This window comes from Callithrix jacchus, chromosome X (assembly GCF_049354715.1).
Source record: "Callithrix jacchus isolate 240 chromosome X, calJac240_pri, whole genome shotgun sequence".
In the NCBI taxonomy this organism is placed as follows: domain Eukaryota; kingdom Metazoa; phylum Chordata; class Mammalia; order Primates; family Cebidae; genus Callithrix; species Callithrix jacchus.
Genome location: NC_133524.1, coordinates 133,484,268 through 133,497,185, shown reverse-complemented (window position 1 = coordinate 133,497,185; position 12,918 = coordinate 133,484,268). Strand labels below are relative to the sequence as shown.

Sequence of the window (12,918 nt, the reverse complement as noted above, 5' to 3'; positions counted from 1 at the left end):
CTCCTTTCTTTTGGCAAGAGCCCTTAGGCTTCAATATCTCCACATGCATTTTTTCCCCCATAGAAAACCAATTTCTTCATGGAGAGCTTTGGAACTCTTCTGTTCCTGTGGACTGCCTCTCCCTCTGGGCAAAATCTCACTACTCTGGGAGCTGGGCAGAATGGGTACCCTCTGGTCTTCTCAGCTTGCCTCTTCCAGCATGGAACTCTCTGCCCTACACTTGGACTGGGATGAGGGTGATTGGGCCCCAATATTTTCAGCCTGCCAGTGCTAGGGTAGAGCCTCCAGCCTGTGTGGGGGCTGGGTGAAGTGAACTTTCGCTCTCTCAGGCACATCACTAGGAATTTAGCTTCTTTCACACAGAGTTGAAGGGGATGAGATGTGGTGATGGCATGTTCCTCCTGGTGGGATATATCCTTTGACTGGTAGCTGGGAGGTCAGGGAGGTCTCTCTTCTTTGTCACAGTTGCCTGGGATGGAGCTTCTGTCAAGCTGAGCTGGGAGGAGGGAGAAAGGGGAGGGCTGGTCATAGCTCAAATCCTGTAAATTCTCCCTGTTCCTACTGAGTTTTAGTAGATTTTCCTGAATAAGTTTTATTTTTCAGTTATCTTTTATCATTAGGACAACTTCTAGATATTTTATTTATTTTTATTTTTATTAGTATTGGTTTTTTAGAGACAGGGTCTTGCTATGTCACCCAGGCTGGAGTGCAGTGATACAATCATAGCTCATTGCAGCCTTGAACTCCTGGGCTCAACCAATCCTCCTACCTCAGCCTCCTGAGCAGCTGTGACTACAGGCGCACACCACCACACCCGGCCAATTTAAAAAAAATTGTAGAGACATGGATTTCATTATGTTGCCCAGAGTTTGCTGGTCTCAAACTCCTGGGCTTAAGTGATCCTCCTGCCTCAGCTTTCCAAAGTGCTGGAATTACAGGTGTGAGCCACTGCATCGGGCCTAAATGGTTTTGCCTAAAATAGTTTTCACCTGTTATACTTTTCTTTGTTTTCGTAACCGAGTAGTGGGTCCAGTGAGTCCCATGCCACCATCTCAAAAGTGGAACTCCTTACCGCTTTCCTTTAAGTCCTCTGTGCCCCTGCCTGATCTGAGCCTAAACTTTTTACCACTTTTATAATGTCTCACTTCACAACTCTACCACTTAGAGGCTGTTTTACCCAAGGCAATTCCCTTCACTTCTAAGCCTTAATTTCCTCACTTGTAAAATGAGGATCAAACCACATACCAAGGTATTGGTATGTGAGAATTAAATGAAATAATGTGTACAAAGCACCCAGCACAGTGTCACCATGCCCCAAGTGTCCTTTTAACATCTTCTACCTACCAGCTATGAGTTGCTTTTTAGGAAAATGGTATAAAATATTTCAAGCATGCAAAGAACAGAGATAATATAAAGTACATCCACCTACCCACTATTCAGCTAAAACAAATTACAGATGCAATTCAAGTTCTGTGTATCCTCTTCAATATTTCCTGCTCTTCTCTCCCTCACCAGAGCGAACCACGGTCCTAAATTTGTTTTTGTCATTTCAGGGAATGTTTTCATACTTTTCTACATATCTACAATAAAGAAAAAAATGATGAATGATGCAGAGACATTTTTTTCCCTTTGATAAATACATAAACGTCCTATGTGTATAAGGGCAAATTCCTTAACACCAATAAAATGAGATGTCCCTCGTGTCAGCTCATTATTTACATGAGCACATGTTCTTCTCCTTTGATATGAAACCAGTATTCTGGGTGAATACTGGAAAGAAATGATTTACCTCAAATGGCAGGTTTTCCGTGGTGTCTAGATAGGCTTCCGTTGTAACTCTGTGTTAAAATGTTACTGACTACATGTACCTATGTTGGGAATTTGATTTTATAAGTAAAATTAAGTAAAGGTTCCCTCAAACATTATGGTTTAAGGTTTGTTACACAGTTGATTTAAAAGATTCTCAAGTTTTTGGTGAAGTATAATGTCCTGTTTGTTTAATTTTAGTTAATGGTGTTTTTTTGAGAATTGTATAATATTCCTTGAAATGATGGAAGACTCACTGGAGTCCTCATAGAACTAAATTTTTATCTTACTGGTTTATTTACAGGTAAAAGGGATGAAAATGAAAATACTTGAGGTTTTTCTCACATGTGCTTTGAATATAATCTCAGCTATATTACATGCATCTAATGGCACTTTATGCTGACATATTAAAGGCGAAGCACAGTGAAATGAAATTCACAGAAAATTCATATTAAAAAAGTTTTAGATGAAGATTTCAGCTGAAACGGGACATTGGTGGATTTCTATTCTTTCCTTGCTGAAGCTGTAACGTTCAGGTGAACTTCCTCATTTTGGCCTTTAGGTGGCAATACCATACCAGGAATGCTCCTAGCAATTGGCCCTGAGACGGGATCCAGCTTAAAATTGTATGAAATTGCATGCAGGTGTCTTATTAAAAATGCAGTTATCTATTGCCTGAATTTGGTTATGTAATCAGACCCCAACCTTGATGTGTCCCAATATTTGCATATATTTGAATGGCCACTCTAGTCTTTTGTTATCCCCTGAGTAAGGTCTTTTGGGATTTACCCTCTCTCTCCCCTGCTAGCTTGCTACGGTAGCTCCTGTTTCTTCCTGGGAATAATCTCTCTTTTACAAAAATACCCACTTCTCTCTTGTGCTTGCTTCGGTGTGGCATTCATTCTTTTCACAAGGGAGAACGTTAAAGGAGAGATCAGAGAGAGGGGGAGTTGGTGCTAAGACAGATCCGGACCTCACTTCCCGTCTCTGCTGTGGTGTGCTTTTGCTCTTGTAAGTTCTCTCCACTCTGTTTACCATGGTTGCCAGCAATGAGACTTTGAGAAAACCCCCAAAGAGTTACCTACTTGCTCTGGGGACAAGGAGCATAGAAAAATTTCTGAGCTTAGGTTCTGTTGTTTTCTGTCTTTGAAGGACCAGAGAAAGGAGTAAGTAAGACTGGTCACAAACAAAAATAGTAGGGACAAGGCCAGGCGCAGTGGTTCACACGTGTAATCCCAGTGGCCGAGGCAGGTAGATCACTGGAGGACAGGAGTTAGATACCATCCTGGTCAATGTAGCAAAACTCTATCTCTACTAAAAGTACAAAAATTAGCCAGATGTGGTGGTGTGCACCTGTAGTCCTGCTACTCGGGAGGCTGAGGCAGGAGAATCTCTTGAACCCGGGAGGTGGAGTTTATAGTGAGCCGAGATCATGCCACTGCATTCTAGCCTGGGAAACAGAGTGAGACCGTCTCCAAAAAAAAAAAAAAAAAAAAAGAAAAAGAAAAAAAGAAAAAAGAAAAAAAAAGAAAAAGTAATGGCAACAAAAAACAAGCACATCACCTAATCTCTTGGGCTGAATACATGCAAAAGAGAAGAAAGAGATCCACTCAACTCAGTGTGAGTGGCACTCCTGAAACTTTCCACTGGCCAGAGGCCATGGCATCCAGCTCCTCTTGCCTCACCTCCACTTTTGGGCCACAGTGATTTCCCCTGAAGGCCTGGTGGAGGAGTAATTGAGGTGGAGAGGAGGAATCTCTGACCTTCTGCTAGGTAGAGTCATGATCATTCAAATTAGAAACCTACACAAAGATGTCATAGAGATACTTCTACAAGATGGTTAAGCTCTGTAGTGTTGTTATAGTATACGTAGTCTTTTTTTTCAGCTTTCCAGTTCAACCCAGAGTATCCCACAGCCCTATCCACCATGCATTCTATGAAATAAGTGTATATTATTTTAAACAGCATTTATACATTGAGAACTGCTTCTATTGTATCACGTAACATATACAGAACACGTTAAGCTTGAAAAGCAAGTCTTAATCCACTGCTACTTAAATTGGGCTGTAGAAAATGAAAAACTGCATTTAAAAGACAGATTGTGCTTTGGCATAACAATATATGTATTTATGTATTATATTTGTGTATAATGATGCTAACCTGTGTAGTATGTTTATTTGGCAAAATAAAAGTGTGTCTTTTAGGATCTATTTATCATAGATCAAAGGTTCTATTGGACAATTTTGTTCTTTTGTTGCTCTAGTAAAATTTTCTTTTCTTCTCAAGAACCAGTGTTTTAATCCAAGATAGTGATCTCATGTTTTATAGAAATGTTTAAATTGTTTCATAATATTTAGCAAACCTAGAAGTTAGAATGCTGAATGGAAAGTAATAATAAAGTACACATTAGCATTTGCTTTTAATTGTTGTAACTCTTGCATCAGAGTAAAGCGTTGGGGATGCGGGCATTTAGTCACCGAAGGAAAAAGTAAAGCTTGTTTACTAAATTGTAAATAAATTAGGAAATGATTTTCTCCAAATTACATTTCTACTCAAATGCACTCCAAACCCAAGTTATTTCCCTAATTATATTTTATATGCAAGGAATTTTTAAACCTCTTTATGCACTTGATGCTCTTGGTTGGCAATTAAACATCAATTGAATTTCCATTAAGTTGGAAATCATAGGTACTGGTAGTTTTTAAAGATGTGATTTTAGCAAGGTATTTGTCTTGGAATAACCATAATAATAATAATACATCTATTAACTACTTTAAAGTTAACGAAATACTGTCCTGTAGAGAGGCAGTGTGATATCCTGAAATGACTTGAGGCTTTGGCTTCAGACCTGAGTATGAATGCCACTGTAGCCACTTACTATCACCCTTCCTCTCAGGTTTCTCATCTGTAAAATGTGGAGAACACCTATGTTGAAACGTTGTTGTCATTAAACAACAATGAGGGCATGTACAATTCGTAGCATGAAATAGCATTAAAACCCCCAATACTGGCCGGGTGTGATGGCCCATGCCTGTAATCCCAGCACTTAGGGAGGTGAGCAGATCATGAGGTCAGGAGATCAAGACCATCCTGGCCAACAAGGTGAAAACTTGTCTCTACTAAAAATACAAAATTTAGTGGGCCATGGTGGTGCACACCTGTAGTCCCAGCTATTCGGGAGGCTAAGGCAGGAGAATCGCTTGAACCTGGGAGGCGGAGGTTGCGGTGAGCTGAGATCACGCTATTGCACTCCACCTTGGGCAACAAAGAGTGAAACTCCATCAAAAAAACCCCATACCTAGTCTTTGCAATTTTATTAGGAAGTAGGTTTTATCTCTCTTTTAAACATGAGTCAGTTGAGGCTCAGGCTACTCATCCAGAGTCACCAAGCCTGTTTTATGACTCCAAGTCCAGGACATTTCCCTGCCCTTGGCTACTTCTGGAACAATACTACAAAAACTGATAAAGGATTAGCAGCAGGCTGGGTGCAGTGGTTCACGCTTATAGCCCCTCAATAAATGTTTTTTAATTTAATAAAAGTATTACAGCAATTGCTAGATGTGATCTCTCCTCATATGTGATCTAGGCTCCATTAAGGCAGCAATTCCCAGCCTTTTTTTTCTCTGACATACGTGACATACTGCATGACTCAAGGTTGCTGTTGCATTAGCTGAAACTCCATCTTTTCTCTCCTGCTCAGAAAAGCTCACAAAGGGAGAGTGTGTGTGGGTGTCTATAATTAATAGCGATAACCTGCAATCCGCTCTATTTCCAACCTCCTAGTACTTTATTACTGATAGCAAGTTTTTTGAACACACTTCACAACTTATAGCAGCACACCACAGTTGGGAAGCACGGCATAAGATGTGTTTTAGGGAGAATAAGTAGGTCAGTTTGCAGTAGGGGTTTCCTGCTGGGGAATAGTGAGAAACATGGTGGAGCCAGTAGGAATCTAAAACGTTAAGACTTGATCTTGTAGGCACTCAGAGGCTCTTGGGTAAGAAAGCAATGAGGCTAAAATGGTAGTCTGCAGGACCTGGAAAAAGCTGGGAAACCAGGAAAACAGTTGATCTATTGAAGTGAGCCAGATAGGATGAGCTAAAGTCTTGAACTAAGGCAGTGGCAGCAGTAATGGGAAGGAATGAACAGACCCAAGAAGATTTGTGACTGACTGGATATGCATGGCCAACCAAAGAGGAAAAAGGGCCATTTAATAAAGCAGAAGTTTCAACATCAGCTGTCACTTAGGCAGTAGGGTTTCTTCTCTAATTATATGTTGCTTAAATGTGTATTAAAATGATCTTGCAGCCCCAGGACTCAATATCCCTGTTGGTGGAAAGTAAACAATGTGGAAGGGTACTAAACAGCAGAGAAAGCACCGGCTTAGAGTTAGACATTTCCACACACAGTTCATAAAATATTAATCCATTTTTTTCACCAAGTTGCTGCCTTATTGAAGTGTTTGGGTAACCTGCTACACTGGTTTTAGATATTGGGCTAAGTGACTATGTGGTTGGTCATACAAACATGCTGCTATCTAAATGTAGGAAGTGATTCTAGAACATTACAATAGGTGACACAACCTGGTGAATTGTTATGTTTAGGCACCTGACCAGCCCGTAACTAGGGTATTTGAAGTGATTAAGAAAATCTGCTTTTTAATCCTGAAGTTACGATCATCTGATACACTGTATATCTCACGCCCATGGATGTAGGTTCCTTAAAGGTGGGGATTTCTTTTTGCTCACTGTTGTTGTAAACCCATCGGAAAACAGAGCCTGTTGCTTAGTAGATGCTCAATCTGTAAGTGTTGAATTGGTGACACCAGGGATCACGAGCATCTGGCTCACCAAAGGAGCCCTGGTGCTGATTGTATAGAAGGAGCTTAATAAAGGCTGATTTAGTTGAGTCGAAACAAACTGAACAGCATTTAGACTAGTGAAACACATTTTTATTTGGCTTTATATTGTGTGAAATACAGTAAAATAATTTTAGGTTGATAATTCTTTACATGGGATATTCAGCAGCAACAAAATTGTATTTGTTCTTTTGCTAGTGATGAGTTGGAACAATTTATGGAAAATCAAGGTGCATCGAGCCCAGGTATCCTCATTTTAACAACAAGCCTCAGCAAACCATTCATGCGACTGGAGAAATATGTTACTCTCTTGCAAGAGTTGGAACGGCATATGGAGGTAAAGGAAGAAACTTTTCAAGCTCGTGTGCCCAGTATGGTCCTCTGCTTTGGAGGACGCAGCCCATTTGCCTCCAAAATGGCCTTGCAGAGGAATCAAGGTCTTGGATTCGAAATTTACTTTATCTGTTCTTCTTTCTTCTCAGGCTTCTAGTTTTCCTGTTTATGCACATAATATTCTTTGCTGCTAGATATTAAGGATAATTCTCCCTTTTCTCTCTTTTCTTCCAAGCCTTGATCCTGTGGCTTCCCATAACCCCATGCTTACTTGCTAGCTCGGGTTTGCTTTTGCCCTCTCAGTAGTTTCGTCAAAATCTAACTAAGAAACCTTTGGTTTTGGTATATTAACCAACTTTATTGTGGGAGATAAAGCAAAACAACATCTGAAAGTACAAAGAATAAGTTCACTATAGACAGAAATATTTTCTCCAGAATTCTACCATCATTTAACTTCCTAACTGTTGATTACCCTGGACAATTCTGGTATTCATTCCTTAAGACTGATGAGTGGGTACAATATTTGCGGTATCTCTCTACACATCATGCATGTACATCAGAGTCCCCCCACATTTTTATTTATAAACCTACAGTTTACTTGCAACTGCTGTAGCATAGCTACAATATTTTCTAAATGTTAAGATTTTGCAATGAGGCCTGATAATTGAATATTTTTCACCAAGAATTAAAGGCCTTATGCTATGAAAAACCAATCAACAGAGCTAGCTCCTTGAGCCGTTCTTTTGTGATCATGCACAGGGGATTCAAGTGTGAGTGGGAGAGGAGGGCCTGCTGGAGGAGGCTGCACTTACCCTAGTTGCTCTTCCTGTGTCTGGGGAAAGGTTTTGAGGTTTCAAGGGGTTTGATTATCTTTAAAGAAAACGAGTGCACTCTGCCGGGCTTGTCAGCGTTTATAAGGATTGAAAGCACGTTCTCTGAGCAAAACCACATTCTCAGGGTATTTCACCTACCTGAAAGCTGGAGGTAGTGGGGAGCTGGTGAGTAAAGCCTGCCAGTGTGAAATTTCAGTTAGGGCTCAGGAAGGTGTTGACCTCTGGATGCCTTTCCATAAACGAGACCAGTTTGCTGAACCGTTTGAGGTTTGCCCCTCCTTGATTATCACAAAAGTCCAGAAACGAGTGGCCTCAGTTTCTATTACTTTTCAGTGCCGAAATAAAAATATGCACTTAGTTTCGGGAGAAACAAATCCCAGATGCTCCTGCTGCCTGGATCCTACGTCTCAGCCTTTCTTGTAGTGGAGCCTGTTCTCCTGCCTCCATTTGCTGTGGGTCACACGTCTTTGGCTGCCTCTCATTTCCCGTCATCAGAAAATACAAGCCCTTGGTACTAGTTCACTACTGGGTGAGAAACTTTGTGCAGATTTCAGAGCATTTGGCATGGCTTCTAACAGTAGAGCAGATCTTGAAATTCTTCGTGTCTGTTGATTTGGGTAAGGATAAATGTTACTGTAAAGGAATACAACCTTACTTTTTATGAGCAATGTCATTCTTGGCTTGGGTCAGGCCCCTAATCTGTTCGGTTTTGTATTTTATCACCTGAGATTGGTGGGGCAGGAGGTTTAGTCTTCCTTTACTCCAGCTAAGTTCTGCAGGTTAGGTATATGGAGATACCTCACATGCCCCAATGTTAGGTGCACATCTACCCATAAGAATCTCTACCTTCCCTTCATAAACAGTTATGGAGTTGTGGATTCCTCTAAGCCATTTTTGAATCTGTCCACTTTTCAGAATTGAAAGTACCACAGGATTGCAGGCCATATGCAAAAGCCTAACTTAAGAAGGAAATCATGGTATGAAACTTGGAATCTTTTCCCATCTGCCATGTTCATACTTCTGAAAGAAAATGAAGGCATTTTAGGAAATGAAATGAGATTGATTTTTCTGTTTTTTTTTTTTTTTTTCCTGAGACAGGGTCTCACCTCACTGTCACCCAGGCTGGAGTACAGTGATGCAATCACAGCTCACCACAACCTCGAGGCTCAGCTGATCCTCCCAGTTCAGCCTCCCGGGTAGCTGTGACTACAGGCATGCACCACCATGCCCGGCTAATAGGTTGATTTTTCTCTTATTTCCACAATTCCCTACCTCCTGTCATCTACCAACAACATGACCTAATAATGTCCCCTGAATAATTATTGAATTATTATATTGATTATTAAATAGTCATTATCCAAAGTATAATAGCAAAAAGGGAAATGGGAACTCTCGCCTTTTACTACATCATTACTAAATATATGATGTGTTACCAACTCTCTTAATTTCCTAACCATCTAAGAATTAGATTCACTGAGATACCAAATGCTCCCATGCTGCTCTATTTTTTAATCTTTAAATTAGTATACAGTAAAATTAACATTTTTTTCTGGTGCATAGTTCTATGAGTTTTCACACAGGTATAGATTCATGTTACCACGACCACAATTAAAATACAGAACAGTTCCATCATCCCTCAAAATTCTTTTGCTGTCTTTATAGCTACGCCCTCCTTCTACCCCAAACCCTTGGCAGCTGCTGACCCTCTCGCCTCTAATACTGTTTCCAAATGTATTCCTTTAATAGGATACTCATCCGGATCATCAGGACATTCTGAAGGCAATCGTAGCATTCAAAACTCTCATGGTAGGTGATGCTTTAAAATTAGAATTCTCCACTTTGTATACTTTATTCCTGAAAGAGTAATATGTGTGCAACGTTTCTTTCCTTATGCAAAGTTCTTTGGAAAGGAAATAATAAGCTTTCACGACAGTATAGCAGTGATTGCTTCACTCAATTTTATCCTCCAAAAATCATGCTCACCTAAGAAAGGTTGCCAGGCTGAGGGTATAAAGCAATCACATTTACAGTCTCAGCCACATTAAGCCACATTAAGCATTGGTGTGTAGGTGGGGGGTTTCCTTTTGTCTCTTTGTCTTTACCCCCATTGCTCACCTAATGACGAGTATGTGTAAATCGTCATTCACTGATTTGCATCAATACTGGATTCAACTAGTTATGCCAAAGGGTATGAGTTTGTTCTTTGCATATGAAGAAGAAATCCTTCATCAAATCTAAAAGGCGGGGGGAACCCAAAGTACTAAAATGCAATTGCTTTATATAGGTTGCTATCAAAAGTACCTGTGATCTTGTATCTTCAGTATGGTAGTTAATGCGTCTTCTTGAACCCACTGATGTAAAACCACTTGGTGCCATTTTAGGAGGAAAGAAAACTTTATTTTAGGCAATTTATTAAGCTCAGCTTTATTTCACACAATTCTGTAGCATTGTAAGTAATTTGAACTAATGTTTAGTTATTAATCCTTGTTGAAAGACCAGTAATTGACGTGTCCGTAGTTGAACAGCAAGCTGAAGACCAGAGTAAGTATTAGGTTAAAATTGCGATTGCTATATGCCAGAATAGTCCAATATTGGCAGTTTTACATGGCTTAAGCTAACAGAACAGCCCAGTGAAACCCACAGCATTTATTATAATTATGGCTCTTCTATTTTTTCTTGTATAAATAGGAATGTAAAATGAGTCTTTTTAAAAACCTGTATTTCTACATACATGGCAATGTGGTTTGCTGCCTTCCTCCCCATCACCTATATGTGCAACAATCCTGCATGTTCTTCACATGTACCCCAAAACCTAAAATGCAATTAAAAAACCTGTATTTCTTTCTGATTACGTTATATAACTTGCCTTGATGATTTAGTATATTTATTCCTATTATAGGTGCTCTTAAAATATGTGTACAGTGAATGTATTTCTTTGAGTTTCCATGTAGCTGAAAGGGACAGCAGAGATTTTATAGAAAATATAACCCCTAAAAATGTTATCTTACATTCATTTGGAAACAGTAACAGAACTAACCATATGCTTATTTTCGTATTCAATTTGGAAGGCATGCTGTTAAATTACTCTAAGATAACAGCACAGTTTCCGAAGTATATAAATATATATATACACACACATGAAATTGTTTCATGGCGGGAAAGTAAAAAAGAGATACAACTGAATTTCATGATAACATAGTAAAAATTCAAACCAAGAAACAATTTCATGATAACATAGTAAAAATTCAAACCAATTCCCTCCCTGTAAAGAATTTTTACTTTGGCAAAATGAAAAATGAGCCTTCCTCACAAAACTTTTGGGGGCTCAAGGCTAGAAATTTCAGGTAGTGGATCTTTCTATCTATCAAGAACAGGCCTGGTCATGGGATTCATGATGAGGAATAGGGACTCGGCGGGAACCACAAATTACTTTGGCCTTATTTTAGTTCTGTTTCATAAGAATTCCCAGTCCATTATGTTCTGCTTTGATTCTGTAGGGGCAATGTCAAGATCTGAGGAAGAGAAAACAGCTGGAGTTACAGATACTGTCTGAACCTATTCAGGCATGGGAAGGAGAGGATATTAAAAACTTGGGAAATGTGATTTTTATGTCACAAGTAATGGTGCAGTATGGAACATGTGAGGTAAGGTGCTTCAAATCTCAACATCATTTCTTCCATCTTTCATATTTTTCTTCCTTCTTTTTTGATAGAGTCCTGTTCTGTCAGCAGGGCTGGAGTGGAGTGGCATGATTTTGACTCACTGCAACCTCTGCCTCTTGAGTTCAAGCAATCCTCCTGCCCGAGCCTCTTAAGTAGTTTATCTTCCTTCTTCTTCCATCAAAGTCAAATGCTACAGCATTCAAATGAGAAGCTGAGCAGCTATTCTTTGCTCAACATTCTTTTAGGTGCTGTGGGAGATAGGAGAAAAGAGCAAACAATTATCCCCGTTTTCAAAGAACTCATTAAAAACAGACTAAAACACAAGTTGCAACTAGCAAACAAACCAAATAGTCAATGTTCAATTTCGCAATCTCAACAAAAGTCCATAGATGTTCAGAGGAGGAAGAGATCAAGATCTTACGGAGACAGGACTTGAGGAGGGAGCACAAAAACAAAAGGGGAGGATTCCATAAGGCAGAGGTCATTGTTATCTTAGGAGAGAACAGAAATGTGCCTTTGGTTTTCTGCAGCACAATAAGGAAACCAGCCTATAGGGAGCAAAAGAGGCAACTTGGCCATAGTAAAAGATTGCTTGAGTCAGGTAGAATTTGATTATGCAGAACGTTGACATCAGGCAAGAGTAGTTCAGATGGATGCAGCAAGTCATGGGAAGTAATGAAAGAGTCCAGAGTCATACAACAACACTGTGAAAGGGATGGTTCACACTTAATCTGACACCCATATATGTCAAGTGAACTGGAAGGGATGGATGAGAAACAGAAAGGCCAGCTGCGAGGGAAAGTGAAAAGGAGCCCCCTAAGATGGTGGTGACAGAGAGAATGGAGAAGGGGAAAATCAGAGGCACCTTTAGAAGGGAAAGTCAACAGGAAGTGGTGCCCCTGGGCTAGGGGAGAAGAAGAATATAGTTTTAGACCTGTAGATATCTGGGTGGAGATGTTACATAGGCAGCTGTAAACGTAGTATGGAAATGTGGGTGAGAGGTCAGAGTTAGAGGCAGAGACCTAGATGTCCCTAACAGATGTGCCTTCCTAGGAAGTGAATATCCAGAGAGAAGCACCGGGGGCTGAAGATGGATTATTTCTTTTAGGAAGGGGGCCAGGGAAAGGGAGGAAGGTTGATTATGGCACCTGGTTTGATTTATCGGGTGTTAGAATTGTCTTCCTTCTCCCAAAACATCTTCCTACACTCTGACACGTCTTTGGCAGAGATTCATTACTTTGGGTTAATAAGCAATCTCATTTAAAATGCAGATACCCCAGGGAAGGTTAATGTCGTGAGTCTAACTATTAGTCATTCACACCTTTGGGATAAACCTCTTGGGTGAAGGCAGGAGGAATCAGTGCTATAAAAAAATAAAAAGACAAGAAGGTAGAGAAGAAATTGGGGAGCATGAGTTGTAGAAATT

General features: G+C 40.0%; 1 protein-coding gene across 15 annotated transcripts in view; it reads left to right on the top strand.

Moving 5' to 3' along the window:
- Positions 1 to 12,918, top strand: part of ARHGEF6 (Rac/Cdc42 guanine nucleotide exchange factor 6) — a 112,206-nt gene that overhangs the window by 81,410 nt on the left and 17,878 nt on the right. For all 15 annotated transcript variants that reach the window (XM_035289452.3, XM_017968492.4, XM_008989969.5 and 12 more), the window contains 3 exons: positions 6,863 to 7,001; positions 9,577 to 9,636; positions 11,328 to 11,474. In XM_035289452.3, the coding sequence (XP_035145343.1) occupies positions 6,863 to 7,001; positions 9,577 to 9,636; positions 11,328 to 11,474 (346 nt within the window). The remainder of the gene's footprint in view (positions 1 to 6,862; positions 7,002 to 9,576; positions 9,637 to 11,327; positions 11,475 to 12,918) is intronic.